General features: G+C 33.9%; 2 protein-coding genes across 7 annotated transcripts; both read right to left on the bottom strand.

Moving 5' to 3' along the window:
* Positions 1 to 1,455: 1,455 nt before the first annotated feature.
* Positions 1,456 to 6,477, bottom strand: LOC120113762. 5 transcript variants are annotated; one of them, XR_005515337.1, is made up of 12 exons: positions 6,402 to 6,477; positions 5,728 to 5,791; positions 5,589 to 5,648; positions 5,155 to 5,506; positions 4,993 to 5,047; positions 4,352 to 4,410; positions 2,672 to 2,735; positions 2,540 to 2,599; positions 2,270 to 2,295; positions 2,066 to 2,139; positions 1,853 to 1,937; positions 1,456 to 1,762 (listed from the first exon to the last, which is right to left on the bottom strand). XR_005515337.1 is itself a non-coding variant. In XM_039134819.1 (10 exons), exons 3-10 carry the CDS (start codon positions 5,410 to 5,412, stop codon positions 1,753 to 1,755), a joined length of 606 nt encoding a protein of 201 aa, XP_038990750.1. In that variant the 5' UTR covers positions 5,413 to 5,506; positions 5,589 to 5,648; positions 5,728 to 5,944; the 3' UTR covers positions 1,456 to 1,752. The 5 variants fall into 5 exon arrangements, 2 of the variants coding, with proteins under 2 accessions (XP_038990750.1, XP_038990742.1); XM_039134819.1 differs by lacking the exons at positions 1,853 to 1,937; positions 6,402 to 6,477 and having other exon boundaries at positions 5,728 to 5,944; XM_039134811.1 differs by lacking the exon at positions 6,402 to 6,477 and having other exon boundaries at positions 1,456 to 1,937; positions 5,728 to 5,944.
* A 1,275-nt stretch (positions 6,478 to 7,752) lies between these two features.
* Positions 7,753 to 10,765, bottom strand: LOC120113746 (prosaposin-like). 2 transcript variants are annotated; one of them, XM_039134804.1, is made up of 6 exons: positions 10,687 to 10,765; positions 9,518 to 9,628; positions 8,814 to 9,001; positions 8,512 to 8,709; positions 8,221 to 8,280; positions 7,753 to 7,982 (listed from the first exon to the last, which is right to left on the bottom strand). In XM_039134804.1, the coding sequence occupies exons 2-6, from the start codon at positions 9,621 to 9,623 to the stop codon at positions 7,851 to 7,853; spliced, it is 684 nt and encodes a 227-aa protein (XP_038990735.1). In that variant the 5' UTR covers positions 9,624 to 9,628; positions 10,687 to 10,765; the 3' UTR covers positions 7,753 to 7,850. The 2 variants fall into 2 exon arrangements, with proteins under 2 accessions (XP_038990735.1, XP_038990729.1); XM_039134798.1 differs by having other exon boundaries at positions 9,518 to 9,630; positions 10,683 to 10,748.
* Between the last annotated feature and the right edge of the window lie 922 nt (positions 10,766 to 11,687).

Consider the following 11,687-nt stretch of genomic DNA (forward strand, 5'->3'; position numbering starts at 1 on the left):
CGAACTCGAGACTTACTTCTTCAATGTTAGTGTGTTAAGGTGTTTGTTTCTATTCACTACAAAAAACCCATTCATGTAATGAATAATCTTGTGTCAAACCACATGTTATTTACCAAAATTATTATGATTTGTTGTCTTTTAAATATAAATTTAAAACCTTAGGAAATGAATTAAGTCTCATGTTAAACTCGAATGGATGTTAAATATTTATATATTTATAAATTTATAATTTATTAAATATGTACGAAAAGTATTGTACGTTTAGGGACGGATGCATTAAGCTCTTATAAGGGTCGAATGTATCCCATTATTTTGGAAAAATAATTAAATTTGATTTAATGAATTAAGTAAAAAAAGAAAACAAGATTAAATACTCATTATTTTTTAAAAAAAATAAAATTTTGGACTTTTAAGGGTCGAGTGTGTGTGTTTGTTGGGGGTGGGGGAATGATGTATGTGTTGGAATAAATGATGGAATGCATTGGAACATATAGTGACAATGGCATCCCAACTGCTTATTTAGGGGAATGGTATCAACAAGTTCTCAACCACCATTGTTATTGGAGGGAAATATTATTTTTATTTTATAAAAAAATTCATTTATATGTCCTCAATCTCTTCCTTACCAAACATACAAATTTAAATTTAAATATAATTATAATTATAATTATATTATAATCTACTCCAAAAATTGATAACTCAGTCTGAATATTTGAAGAAATATCGTTTAAGCAACATGGTTGATTCAAGTGGTAAACAACTTGATATCGCTTAAGCAAAATCTCAGGTTTTGAGTATTTATGCGTGTAGAACATTTCCATTAGGAGACTGACCCACCAAAATCGAATATACGATCCGAGTCGATCCAGATTAATCAAAGTGAAGCCTTAGAAATGAAGGACAACAAAAATTTTTTGGTAAAAACATGACCTATATTCCACTAAAAAAATTCAAAGCATATTCATTTGGGCTCTTGTATACCCAATGGGCACTAACATATATAAATCTAGATATACGTAAAAGAAAGAGTAAACTACACCAATGATCACTAATGTTTGAGTACGTTTTTATTTTTCTTATTAAAGTTCAAAAATAACAAATTAATCATTAATATTATCGATTTGTAATAAAACAATCACTTCACCGTTATCTCCGTCAAATTGATGATGTGACGATATTAGTAAAAAGGTTAATATTCAATTTTACCCTTAAACTACTGTTAAAATATCAAATAAGTCATGGAACAATGATTTTATATCGAATTTATCACAAAAGTTTTTAATTTAAAAGTAGAAGATATTCTATCCACCCTTATCGGATAAAAATAATAACATATAGCTAACACCCAGAATTATGAGCAAAAGTGCTTGTTTCTTTACCAGTAATTGAGTTCGTCATAGTTAGGGTTGTTATACCTAGAATCGAAATAGATATCACATACAAAACTACTCCAAATTCAGCTTTGTGCAAACAATAATACAAAAAAAAAAAACCCGATCAAAACAATGTCAAGAGTTTAAACGTTCAATGGTGTTTGATTCCCTTATGTCTAACTATCTACAACAAAATCTCTTAGTTGTGCTGAAATTAAAAAAACTCAAAAAACAAATCCACAAGTAGAAGCAGCTTCTGGACCAGGTGGGCTCCAAAGATGTTTAACACGGAGTATATCCATATCCATATTCATCTTCTGGCTCTGAGTCCGACCATATAAAACCATGCTCCGAACGCATTGTCTCCACATATTCAACTTCAGACAGCCCTGGAAAAATAAAATAAACGTATGCATTAATTTCCTAGAAGAACCATAGATAAACACATATATTTATTAGTTAAAATTTAGTAAACGGACCTTCAACTTTATCAGCTTCTTCCTCCGTCATGTAAACTAACACTATACGATGATTTCGACCGTTTAAATAAAAAATAGCTCTTTACTGTTGATGAAAAAATGGGGAAAAAAATAGCAATTTTCAATATTTAATCTAATCCAATTCAATGTACCAGTTAAACATACATATACTAATCAAACCGAATCAAATGAAAGTGGAAGAGCCATGCTTACTCAGGAAGTTCGCGTATCAGCAAGCTCGACTGTTTGTCAAAATTTAAACCAGGAAAAAATTTTACATCGTACCACTGCAATTCCACATTCAGTCACCACATAAGAAATAGTAAAGTCAACCATTTATAATCCTCTTCGAAAATCATGCAATTCATTATATGAAAACCATCAACCACAAACCAAAGGAGTAAATGTAAAACCAACCTTTCTTGCCCCCTCGTCTTTGCCGCCTGCAACACATAAAGTATTCAATGAGTAGCAAACAAGTTAAAATCAAAGACAACCACACTTTTAAGGCATGCCTGTTAAGTCTTTTGCGGAATAAAATCCACCACAACCAAATAATAGTATATGTGGATTCCCAAATTCCATAAAATCAAAACAAATGGAACAGACTCCCATAAATAGCTAAGTGAGAAAGTGAAACACAAGCATTGAAGAGGAAAATAAAAAAATCATAGAATCCACGATTACCTTCCTTTTCTTCATTCCCCATAACAGTTTCTTCAGGTTTCGCAGTCATGTCTGAATCAGCTGCACGTCATATGTGAGAAACATATCATTCAAAAGAAAAAAAGGAAAAAAATAAAGAGGGTCATTGAATACCAATTTTCTCTGCATTTTCTGACATATCTTCGTCAATCTGAGTATTTTGGATTGTGTGACTCATCTGAATTCACATGCAAATGAAAATTTATGATTCAAAATTGAGCAACCAGGCAACAAACAGAGGAAAAATAGTGGACAATAAAATCCATATGAATTTCTAAATACCAACTACAAAAACATATTGAAAGGCCAACAGGCACCTCCCACTCTTTCTCATCAATAGATTTCATTAACACCACCGTTTTCACTGCTTTTACTCCCTCAGATCTGTTTACTCCAATCTCTCTATCTTAATTTACCTCCCTTCTTCGGACCTTAATAGTTGTTTTAAAAACTCTAGCTTCTCGAATCCTTTCTTTTCTCCACTTAAACTTGTTTGCTTATGATCCGAGGAGACTTAGAACATTATTTTTCGCTTAGGATTTAATTGCTTGAGCGAATCAAATAAGGAGTCTTTAATTGGAATTATTTAGGATTTTCGGATCGCCATTCACAAAAGAATGTGGCTACGGTCGGCAACTGAAACAACCAAACACAGAGGAGAATAATAATAACAGGGAAAGGTTTTCGTTACTGAGGGAGAATCCTTGGGTAACGTAAAAAATCTGCACCGGTTGCACTAACAAGGGAGATCAATATATTTAGGGCAGGTTACGTCAAAGGTCACTAAAGTTTTAATTAGTTTCTATTTTCGCAATTGAATTTTTAAAAATTACAAACAAACACTAATATTATTATTTTATAACATAACAATAACTCAACAGTTAACCACTGTCATTTCAATTACGAAAGTATGATGTGTCAATAAAGTAATGCCACATCATCAGTGAAAAATAATAAAAAATACACCATTGTTGAAACCACCCAAGTAGCCACATCCAATTTTGAAGACAGAAGCGAGGCAAGTGTTGATAATATTCATCCAGATATTCAAAATGATAAGAGTACTGATGCAAATGCCGAAAACCCTATGGATTATGGTAATTATGCAAATGATGAGTTGAATATTGATCCAAATCCTGGGAACTATCATGTAAATTATGCTGATTATAGCAACTACCAATTGGGTGTTGATCCGAATAGTGGGAGCACTGATGTTGCTACTACTACTTATGGGAGTTATGTGAATTACAATGTACAATATGAGAATAATTGGGTTGATGGGTCAGCAACAACTATGCCGGAGCCCTCAGGGATGGCTGAACTTGGGGTGAAGTTGAGGGAATGAGAGGGAGGAATGAGATACCAACAGAAATTGTTGAGGTGAAGCAGGATGAGCTTATGAAGAATCGGCTGAGGGAAGATCAGGTTAAGATGACCGTGATAGCTTTTGGGCCATCTTATCAGGTATTGAACTTAAAACATAATTTACTTTATCAGCTTGTCGGTCTAATTTTTGTCTAATGATATTTGCATTGCCATTTGATCCTGGTTTGGCATGAGCTAGTTGTTTGTCTCTTTACTGTTGTAGCTATTATTGTTAATGTTTTAGATTTCGAATAAATTATTTCCACAAAACAGCATACCAATCAACTGAATTCCCATCGACAGTTTCTTCTGGTTTCCATAAATAAAACTAGATTGAACACTCCCATAAAATTCAAAATAGCTAAGTGAGAAAGTGAAACTCAGAAGCATTGAAGAGGAAAATAGAAAAGAATAGAATTCCAAGATTACCTTCCTTTTCTTCCCCCGCATAACAGTTTCTTCAGGTTTCGCAGTCATGTCTGAATCAGCTGCACGTCATATGTGAGAAACATATTGTTAGGAACAGGTCTGCAATTTCAAAGAAAGAAGAAAATACAGAAAGATAGAGAAGCAAGAGGAGTTGGAGAAGAGAAGTATTTTAATTAACAATTTGCAATGTCCATTCTGTTACAGCTCCTTTTCCTTATAAAGCAATAAACTCAATGCATAAATTCATCTGTCTTTGGCTCTTTCTTATCAACATATTTAGAGATGCATCTATCACCACAACTCTCATAATCCCCTTGAAATGAGCAATATCTTGCCCATTAGCAACAACCCTAAGGCCACGAGGGTCTTCCACTTCCATAAACTCATTAAATTTATAAGCATTGATTTCCCATGCCGATTAGTGCAAGCATGAACAATTCCTAAATAACACTTATCTGTAGTTCCGGAAGCAATTTCATCCTTAAAACATATAACATATAAAACATCACTTGGCTTGTCCATTGCACCCTTATAATTTTTTTCAATCATTAAATAACTGATTTCGTGTTCCTGGTGATGTGTCTGGCAAGTGTTTGATCATTGTTCAATGTGAAAGCTATCATCAAATACAGTCGTCATACCTAATTTCACCGTCCTGTTTAGCAATTCTTCACCCTTCATCTCCTCGCCATGGATTACCAATTCTTCACCCTTCATCTCCTCGCCATGGACTACCAATTCTTCACCCTTCATCTCCTCACCAGGATTACCAATTCTTCACCCTTCATCTCCTCGCCAAGGATAGAGAGCCCGTAATCATTGGGTTGACGAACTGAAGAATCAAGTCCCTCATTTTTCTGAACCAGTTGATCAGAAGTTTTAGTGTTAACTGATGTTGACATTTTGTCAAACACCCGGTGGAGCTTTGTGCCTGAATCGTCTAGCTTGATTTTCACTTTCCCCGATTCATAGATTTCAGGTTGTGCTTTGGACGTCAATCCTAACTGTGATGATATAACTGCTAGTTGACATTGCACATCTTGAAGAGTCCGGTGGATCATTTCGTACACTTGTTTCTGCTCTTCGGCATGCACTAGCAGAGAACCCAGCAAATGTTCGTGACGAGCAAAGTCTCATGCAGACTTTTAATGGCCTCTGTATCATTCACCATAGCTTAGTCTCTCAACGAGAGCACAAATGTTAGGAAAAAGAGAAAAACATAGAATTACAGTATTACCTTTCTTTTCTTCACCCCCCATAACAGTTTCTTCAGGTTTCGCAGTCATGTCTGAATCAGCTGCAGTCATATGTGAGAAACATCCATTACTTATCATTCAAAAGCGAAAAAGGAAAAAAGAGAGAAGCTCGTTGAATACTAATTTTCTCTGCATTTTCCGACATATCTTCCTCACTCTGAGTATGTCCTATTGTGTGACTCATCTGAATTCACATGTCAAACGAAAATTTATGATTCAAAATTGAGCAAACCAGGCAACAAACAGAGGAAATATAGTTGACAATACAATTCATATGAATTTCTAAATACTAACTACAAAAACATATTGAAAGGCTAACAGACGCCTCCACTCTTTCTCATCAATGGATTTCAACGCCACCGATTTCACTGCTTTTACTCCCTCGGATCTGTTTTAGTCCTAATATCTATCTTAATTTACCTCCCTTCGGACCTTAATAGTTGTTTTGAAAACCCTAGTTCTCGAATCCTTTTTATTCTCCATTGAAACTTGTTTTCTTCACAGCAGAGCTTTGACACTGAGAGGCTTAGAACATTGATTTTCGCTGATGGCTTGAACGAAGGTTTTTTATTCGAAAGTTATTTAGGGTTCTAAGTTACGAGGGATGGGCAGTGATGATTGCACAGATTCGAAGGCATGTACAGAACAACAATTTGATTTGGGGAATAATGTTATGCTAGGGTTTGAAAATTTTCATTATCGATTTCGTTGAAATTCAGAGGAGATCATCGCCGTTAACGAAGGAATAATGTTTTTGAATAAAACAAAGATAGAGACGACAGACAAATCTTTACCGGATGGCTGGCAACAGTGGCTACGGTCGACGACTAAAACAACCAAAATCGGAGAGAGATATAACAGGTAAAGGTTTCGTTCCCAATATAGAGTTTGTCGCAAGGAAAGTAATCTATTTTAAATTAAATTATATAATATTTTTATTTTTTTTTAAGGTAATGTATAATAATAGTACCCACATTTTAGAACGCTTGAATTTAGTCACCCAACTTTTAAAAAATACAATACAGTTATTAGACTTTTTCGTAAAGTCATTATCGTTACGTCCTTTTAGTTTTTTCTGACTAGACATTTAATTATCGTTAGTTCTTCTTCTTCTTCTTTCCAAAAGCCTCCAAAAGTTCAACCCAACATGAACAAATCCCAACAGGCCACAATACAGGCGTCATACTTAATTTCACCGTCCTGTTTAGCAATTCTTCACCCTTCATCTCCTCGCCATGGATTACCAATTCTTCACCCTTCATCGGGAAACTGTTGCAAATAGCAAAGGGACGAACTGTCATTTATCGTTGCTAGGTGCCACCTTCCTCGGGAAACTGTTGCAAGTTGCAAAGGGACGAGCTGTCACTTATCGTGCTAGGCAAGCGTCAAAGACCACTCGTGAACGTACACGTGTCAATAAATAATTGAATTATGCCACGTGGTAAAGGATTTTTTTTTTTGTCTGTCGTTTGTCCCAGACTTCTCTTACTGGTCTTTCAAAGTCGAAAACAAGTTGTCGTTTTAAGAACGTTTGGTGTATCATTAACTTTTAGTTCATTGACATAACGTCACCACTAACGTCAAGCAATATATTTTTTTACACGAACCGAGCTATATTAGTGTTAAAGGAATTATTGCTATGTGATTATGGTTCAAACATCAAGAATGTTACGAATGTATGATAGTAGTTATCTTTACATAAGTATAATCTTATATTTACCCCCTATTATATATATATATATATATATATATATATATATACTTTATTAGTACGAACTCAACGATCTTAATAGTTAACTTTTAAGGTCGCGAGTTTAAGTACCGTAAATATTAAAAATATGAACGTTCATTATTATATGATTAAGAGTCTTTAAACAAATATTATCTTATATTAACCTTAGATTTATCAAAAGCAACAATTTATAGTTGGGGAATCATTTATGTATTTTACCCTTTAATTTATTGTATCTTCATTTTTTTGTTATTGGTAAATTTGATTGTGTAATTTACAGCATCTCCTTATAAATAGTAAAAGTTATCATCTTTGTTTCTTGCAGTCCTAAGCCAAGAATGATCCAACAGCATCAGTGAACCATGGAACTGTAATCAATCAAATTCCACCAACTAAACATCTTAAAAACATTCTCAATATTGTAATTCTTATACACACAATTGCAAATATATATATATATATATATATATTACAAGAGCAGATCCTCCTGGAATTACAGATGATTCAACTACTAAGAATCTGCCGTTAATGCTTGCTTTCCTCCATCACAGGCATGAACTATGGTGCAAACATCAGTTGTTTGCAGAAAGTGCTCTGCATTCACAAGGATCAGAGGCCCGTACTCGAAAACCATCCGCTTACACTGGCAACAAACAAAAACACATGATCCTTGGTTAGGAGTTCAACATGTCCATGGGAAAAGAGGAACCAAACCGGTTAACAAGCAAAAACACGATAAGTCGAATTCTGAACGTTGAGAGATTTATACTGTAAATAAATCTATAATTGAGAGAAGTGTGTATCCTTTGATAAAATGAATATAAAAATGCATAAAAACTCGAGCTTAAAAAGTTGCCAGTAAATTCTTTAATTTCACTCACCTTTTGCACGTAGTTCTGCATCGAGTTGCATCCCTTCAAAAGGAGCTGAATTATATCCAACTGGAACCATTGAACCAAAGGAGGAGATTAAAATTATCATTCAACCAAGCTAAAGTTTCTATTCGAAGCGTATATTTTCTGTACAAAACTTTAAATGCAAACTTTGTCGATAAAAATTATGCATGCACCTGTGTGTGAATTAGTCCCAAGTATGTCCATATAAACTTATTTGTAAAGATCAAACCTTGTAGACACACATGTAGTTTTAAGAAATACGGGAGTAAAGCAAACCTTTGTCTCGGGATCTTGCAGCTTATTTAGTACTTCAGAAACAGTATGGTGGCACATGCCACAGCTATTTTCGCGGATTCGTGAAGATATAAGTGCGACTTTTTGACAAAGGTTGAATTTTGTGCAGAAATCTTGAGGTTGAATAGAAGATATTTCCAAGAAGAAGAGAGAAGAATAGTAGTCCACGAGCGTAATGCACTGTGTAATATAAACCAGATATTTATTATTTTTGAACTTGGGTGGGGGGGGGGGAATAATGAATATCGGTTGAAAAAGAAATTCAAAATATTTCATGCTTTTACCTGCTTCTTAAAAGTTGGTATACGTGAGCAACTCGTGTGAAGCATTTCAAATATCTCGGTCTGGGTCTTGTTCTGCGAAAGGTATTCAACTGCCTCGACAGTAAATTCCTCACACAAGGTGCACACCTTGTCGTTCCGAGCAACCTTTTCTATTACTTCCTCATCTGGTCCCTGGTTTATCTGCACAACTGAACCAGAGTTCCGAGGCATTGCACTTTGATTATTTTCTCACTTTCATTGAACAATCTTAATTCAAAAAGTTGAATAATTTGCAAACTAATTTCAATGGAGAAAGGAATCAGGCACCGCATTCAGCATTCAATAGTTATTTCAAATTTAAGGTGCAAAACCCGAGCCAACCCTGATGACTTGGACACTGTGTGTGAGCACCGTCTTTACAAAACCAAAAGGACCGTGGAACCCTCCTAAAACCTAACCCGAATGAATCCCAATAGCTATCCAATAGCAGGCTCCATCTTAATTCCCATACCAAGTTTGGAATTCAACTTCGAATTATTAATCATTCATTTCATTAAACACATTTGCAACCAACTTAAGGACCTTAGAACATATTCATCAGCAGACTTTAGTTCAGCTTCGGCAATTATTACCCTATAAACAGAGTATTTCTCGTATCACCTCCCCCTCCCCTCCCCTCCCCCTCTGCAGCAAATATATGGAAAAGAAAAGTCCAAGTGAATTACCTGATGCATCGGAGATTACTACCTCGACAACTTCTAGATGTCTAGCATTACATGCCCAGCTAGCACCCAACACAAAGAGGAGCAAGAGCCCGAATCTCGCATCCATAATGCCTGGAATTATTCATTAAATAGCTTGAGAATCCCATAACCAAAAGGAAGCATGTTAAAAGCAAAGTCAAAACCTTTCGTATCAACATAACCAAAGAGATGAGTCCTTAAACTAACACCCAAATCACTCAACAGGCGTGTCCATAATTGAAAAGGAGATATATCCAAATACACAAACTAATTTGACCTTCAATTAGGGCTGTAAATAAGACGAGACAGACTGCAAGCTACTTGATATCAACTCGGTCAAAACTCGATAAATACTCGACTCGAGTTCTTAACGAGCTGAGAGAGTTACTTGATATTCGACTCGAAAAGCTCGTGTGCAACTCGAAAATATAATATATTGAAATTTTATTTTTTAAAAAATAAATTATTAATAATGTGTTACATTTTTAAAAAAAAAATTGCAGTAGAATGTTTTCGATGTATTTAAGGTTCTTGTTCGAGTTTGAGGCTTCAATTAAGTTAAGTTTAAGATTTTTCTTTATTTCAGTTCATGATTTCAAGTTCGAGTTGAGCTCCATTTCAGAGCTTTCGAGTCGGTCAGCAATACTCGAGCTCGACTCGGCTCGTTTACAGCCCTACCTTCAATTACTAGCTGTAAGCTTCAAACAATTTTGGTCAAATAGCAATTTAGGTCCCTATTGCTTTGAGTATTGATAAAACGATGCCTTGTCCCCCTTCAAATTTTGGGTTTAAATCCTTAATAGGTCTATGTTCCGAAATCAAGAATTGAATTTTATAGTTCCAGATTCATATTATCGACACTAATATCAAAATGAAACTAGTTGAAAAGCAGAATATTTCTACGCCAATACATAAAAGCTTATAATAAATCCATATTCCGAGAGCCTTCAGATGAATAAACAAAACCAGAAACATGACGAACAGAAACAAAGAAAAAGAAGAAAACCCATCAAAGATTTCAGCACAAAATTAACAAAAAAAGAATCAAGAGAAACCAATTATGAAACAAACCCAGATTAACATAGCGTAAAATATATGAGAAATGGATAGAAAAACAGAGAATTAATGGAAGCAAGGGGGGGTTTCGTTACCTGGGGGGGAGGAAGGTCAAAGCGGAGACGGAGATGGAGAAGAGATACGGATGTTTATTCCCCTTGGAATTGGTCGTTGGCCTTTCTTAAAACATATCCGTGCTCTAGGTTTCGTTACTCTGCGGTCGATAACAGTCTTCTGTTGTTGAAATCCTTTGTCACGACTGTCTCCTTACCGTTGGATTAAAATTCATCAGTTTAGAATTTTATGATTGTTAGATTTATGTCCGGCTTCGATCATTTTTATTGTTTAAAAAATTCGGATAACGTAACAAACTACATAAAACATAGGTAAATTACGTGTTTCATACCTATACTATCAGTTTTATTTTATTTTAGTACTTAAACTTTTATTTTTTTTAAATAATACATAAACTTTAGTTTTTGTTTTATTTTAGTACCTCTGTTTAAAATTTAACGTTAAATTTCAAAAAAAATTGAAAGTTTAGTTCTTATAGGTATTAAACACATTAAGTTTTTAACGACAGATACTAAAATGAAACAAAATTAAACGTTAGGTATGATTTTAAAAAAAATTAAAAATTTTGACACTAAAACGGACCAAAATTGATATACGCTAATTTACCAAAATTGATAGCTAAGTTTGTCCAATTTCCTTATTGAACTTTCCAAATTATTCTTGTGTTAATCACTTTGAATTATTTTATTATTATTTTGATATGACATGACATTTATTATTATTATTTTATTATTTATTTTAAATTATTTGTATATTAAATAATAATAAAAATTCCATGTCATACCAAAATAATAAAAAAATAATTCAAAGCAACTAAAACAGAAACAATTCGAAAGTTCAATGAGAAATGATATAATATAACCTTAAAATTTTTGATAACGAAACAAACTACAAAAAACTTGGGTAAATTATGCATTTAGTACTTAAACTATAAATTTTGGTCTGTTTTAGTATCTAAACTTTTATTTTTTTAAAAATCATAGCTAAAGTATAATTTATGTTTCATTTTAGTAGTGTCTAT

Source organism: Hibiscus syriacus, unplaced genomic scaffold (genome assembly GCF_006381635.1).
Source record: "Hibiscus syriacus cultivar Baekdansim isolate YM2019G1 unplaced genomic scaffold, ASM638163v2 tig00000778_pilon, whole genome shotgun sequence".
NCBI lineage: Eukaryota > Viridiplantae > Streptophyta > Magnoliopsida > Malvales > Malvaceae > Hibiscus > Hibiscus syriacus.

Bases quoted from the DNA above. Each gene is read 5' to 3' on its own strand.
- LOC120113746 (XM_039134804.1), bottom strand. From the start codon at position 9,623: ATGGATGCGAGATTCGGGCTCTTGCTCCTCTTTGTGTTGGGTGCTAGC. The intron at 9,002-9,517 runs GTAATTCACTTG...ACTCTGGTTCAG, and splicing joins AGTAATCTCCGATGCATCAG to TTGTGCAGATAAACCAGGGA. The intron at 8,281-8,511 runs GTTTGCTTTACT...CAATGGTTCCAG, and splicing joins TGCAAGATCCCGAGACAAAG to TTGGATATAATTCAGCTCCT.
- LOC120113762 (XM_039134811.1), bottom strand. From the start codon at position 5,412: ATGATCCACCGGACTCTTCAAGATGTGCAATGTCAACTAGCAGTTATA. The intron at 4,411-4,992 runs GTATGACGACTG...TATGACGTGCAG, and splicing joins AAACAGGACGGTGAAATTAG to CTGATTCAGACATGACTGCG. The intron at 2,736-4,351 runs GTAATCTTGGAA...ATGTGAATTCAG, and splicing joins TGCGGGGGAAGAAAAGGAAG to ATGAGTCACACAATCCAAAA.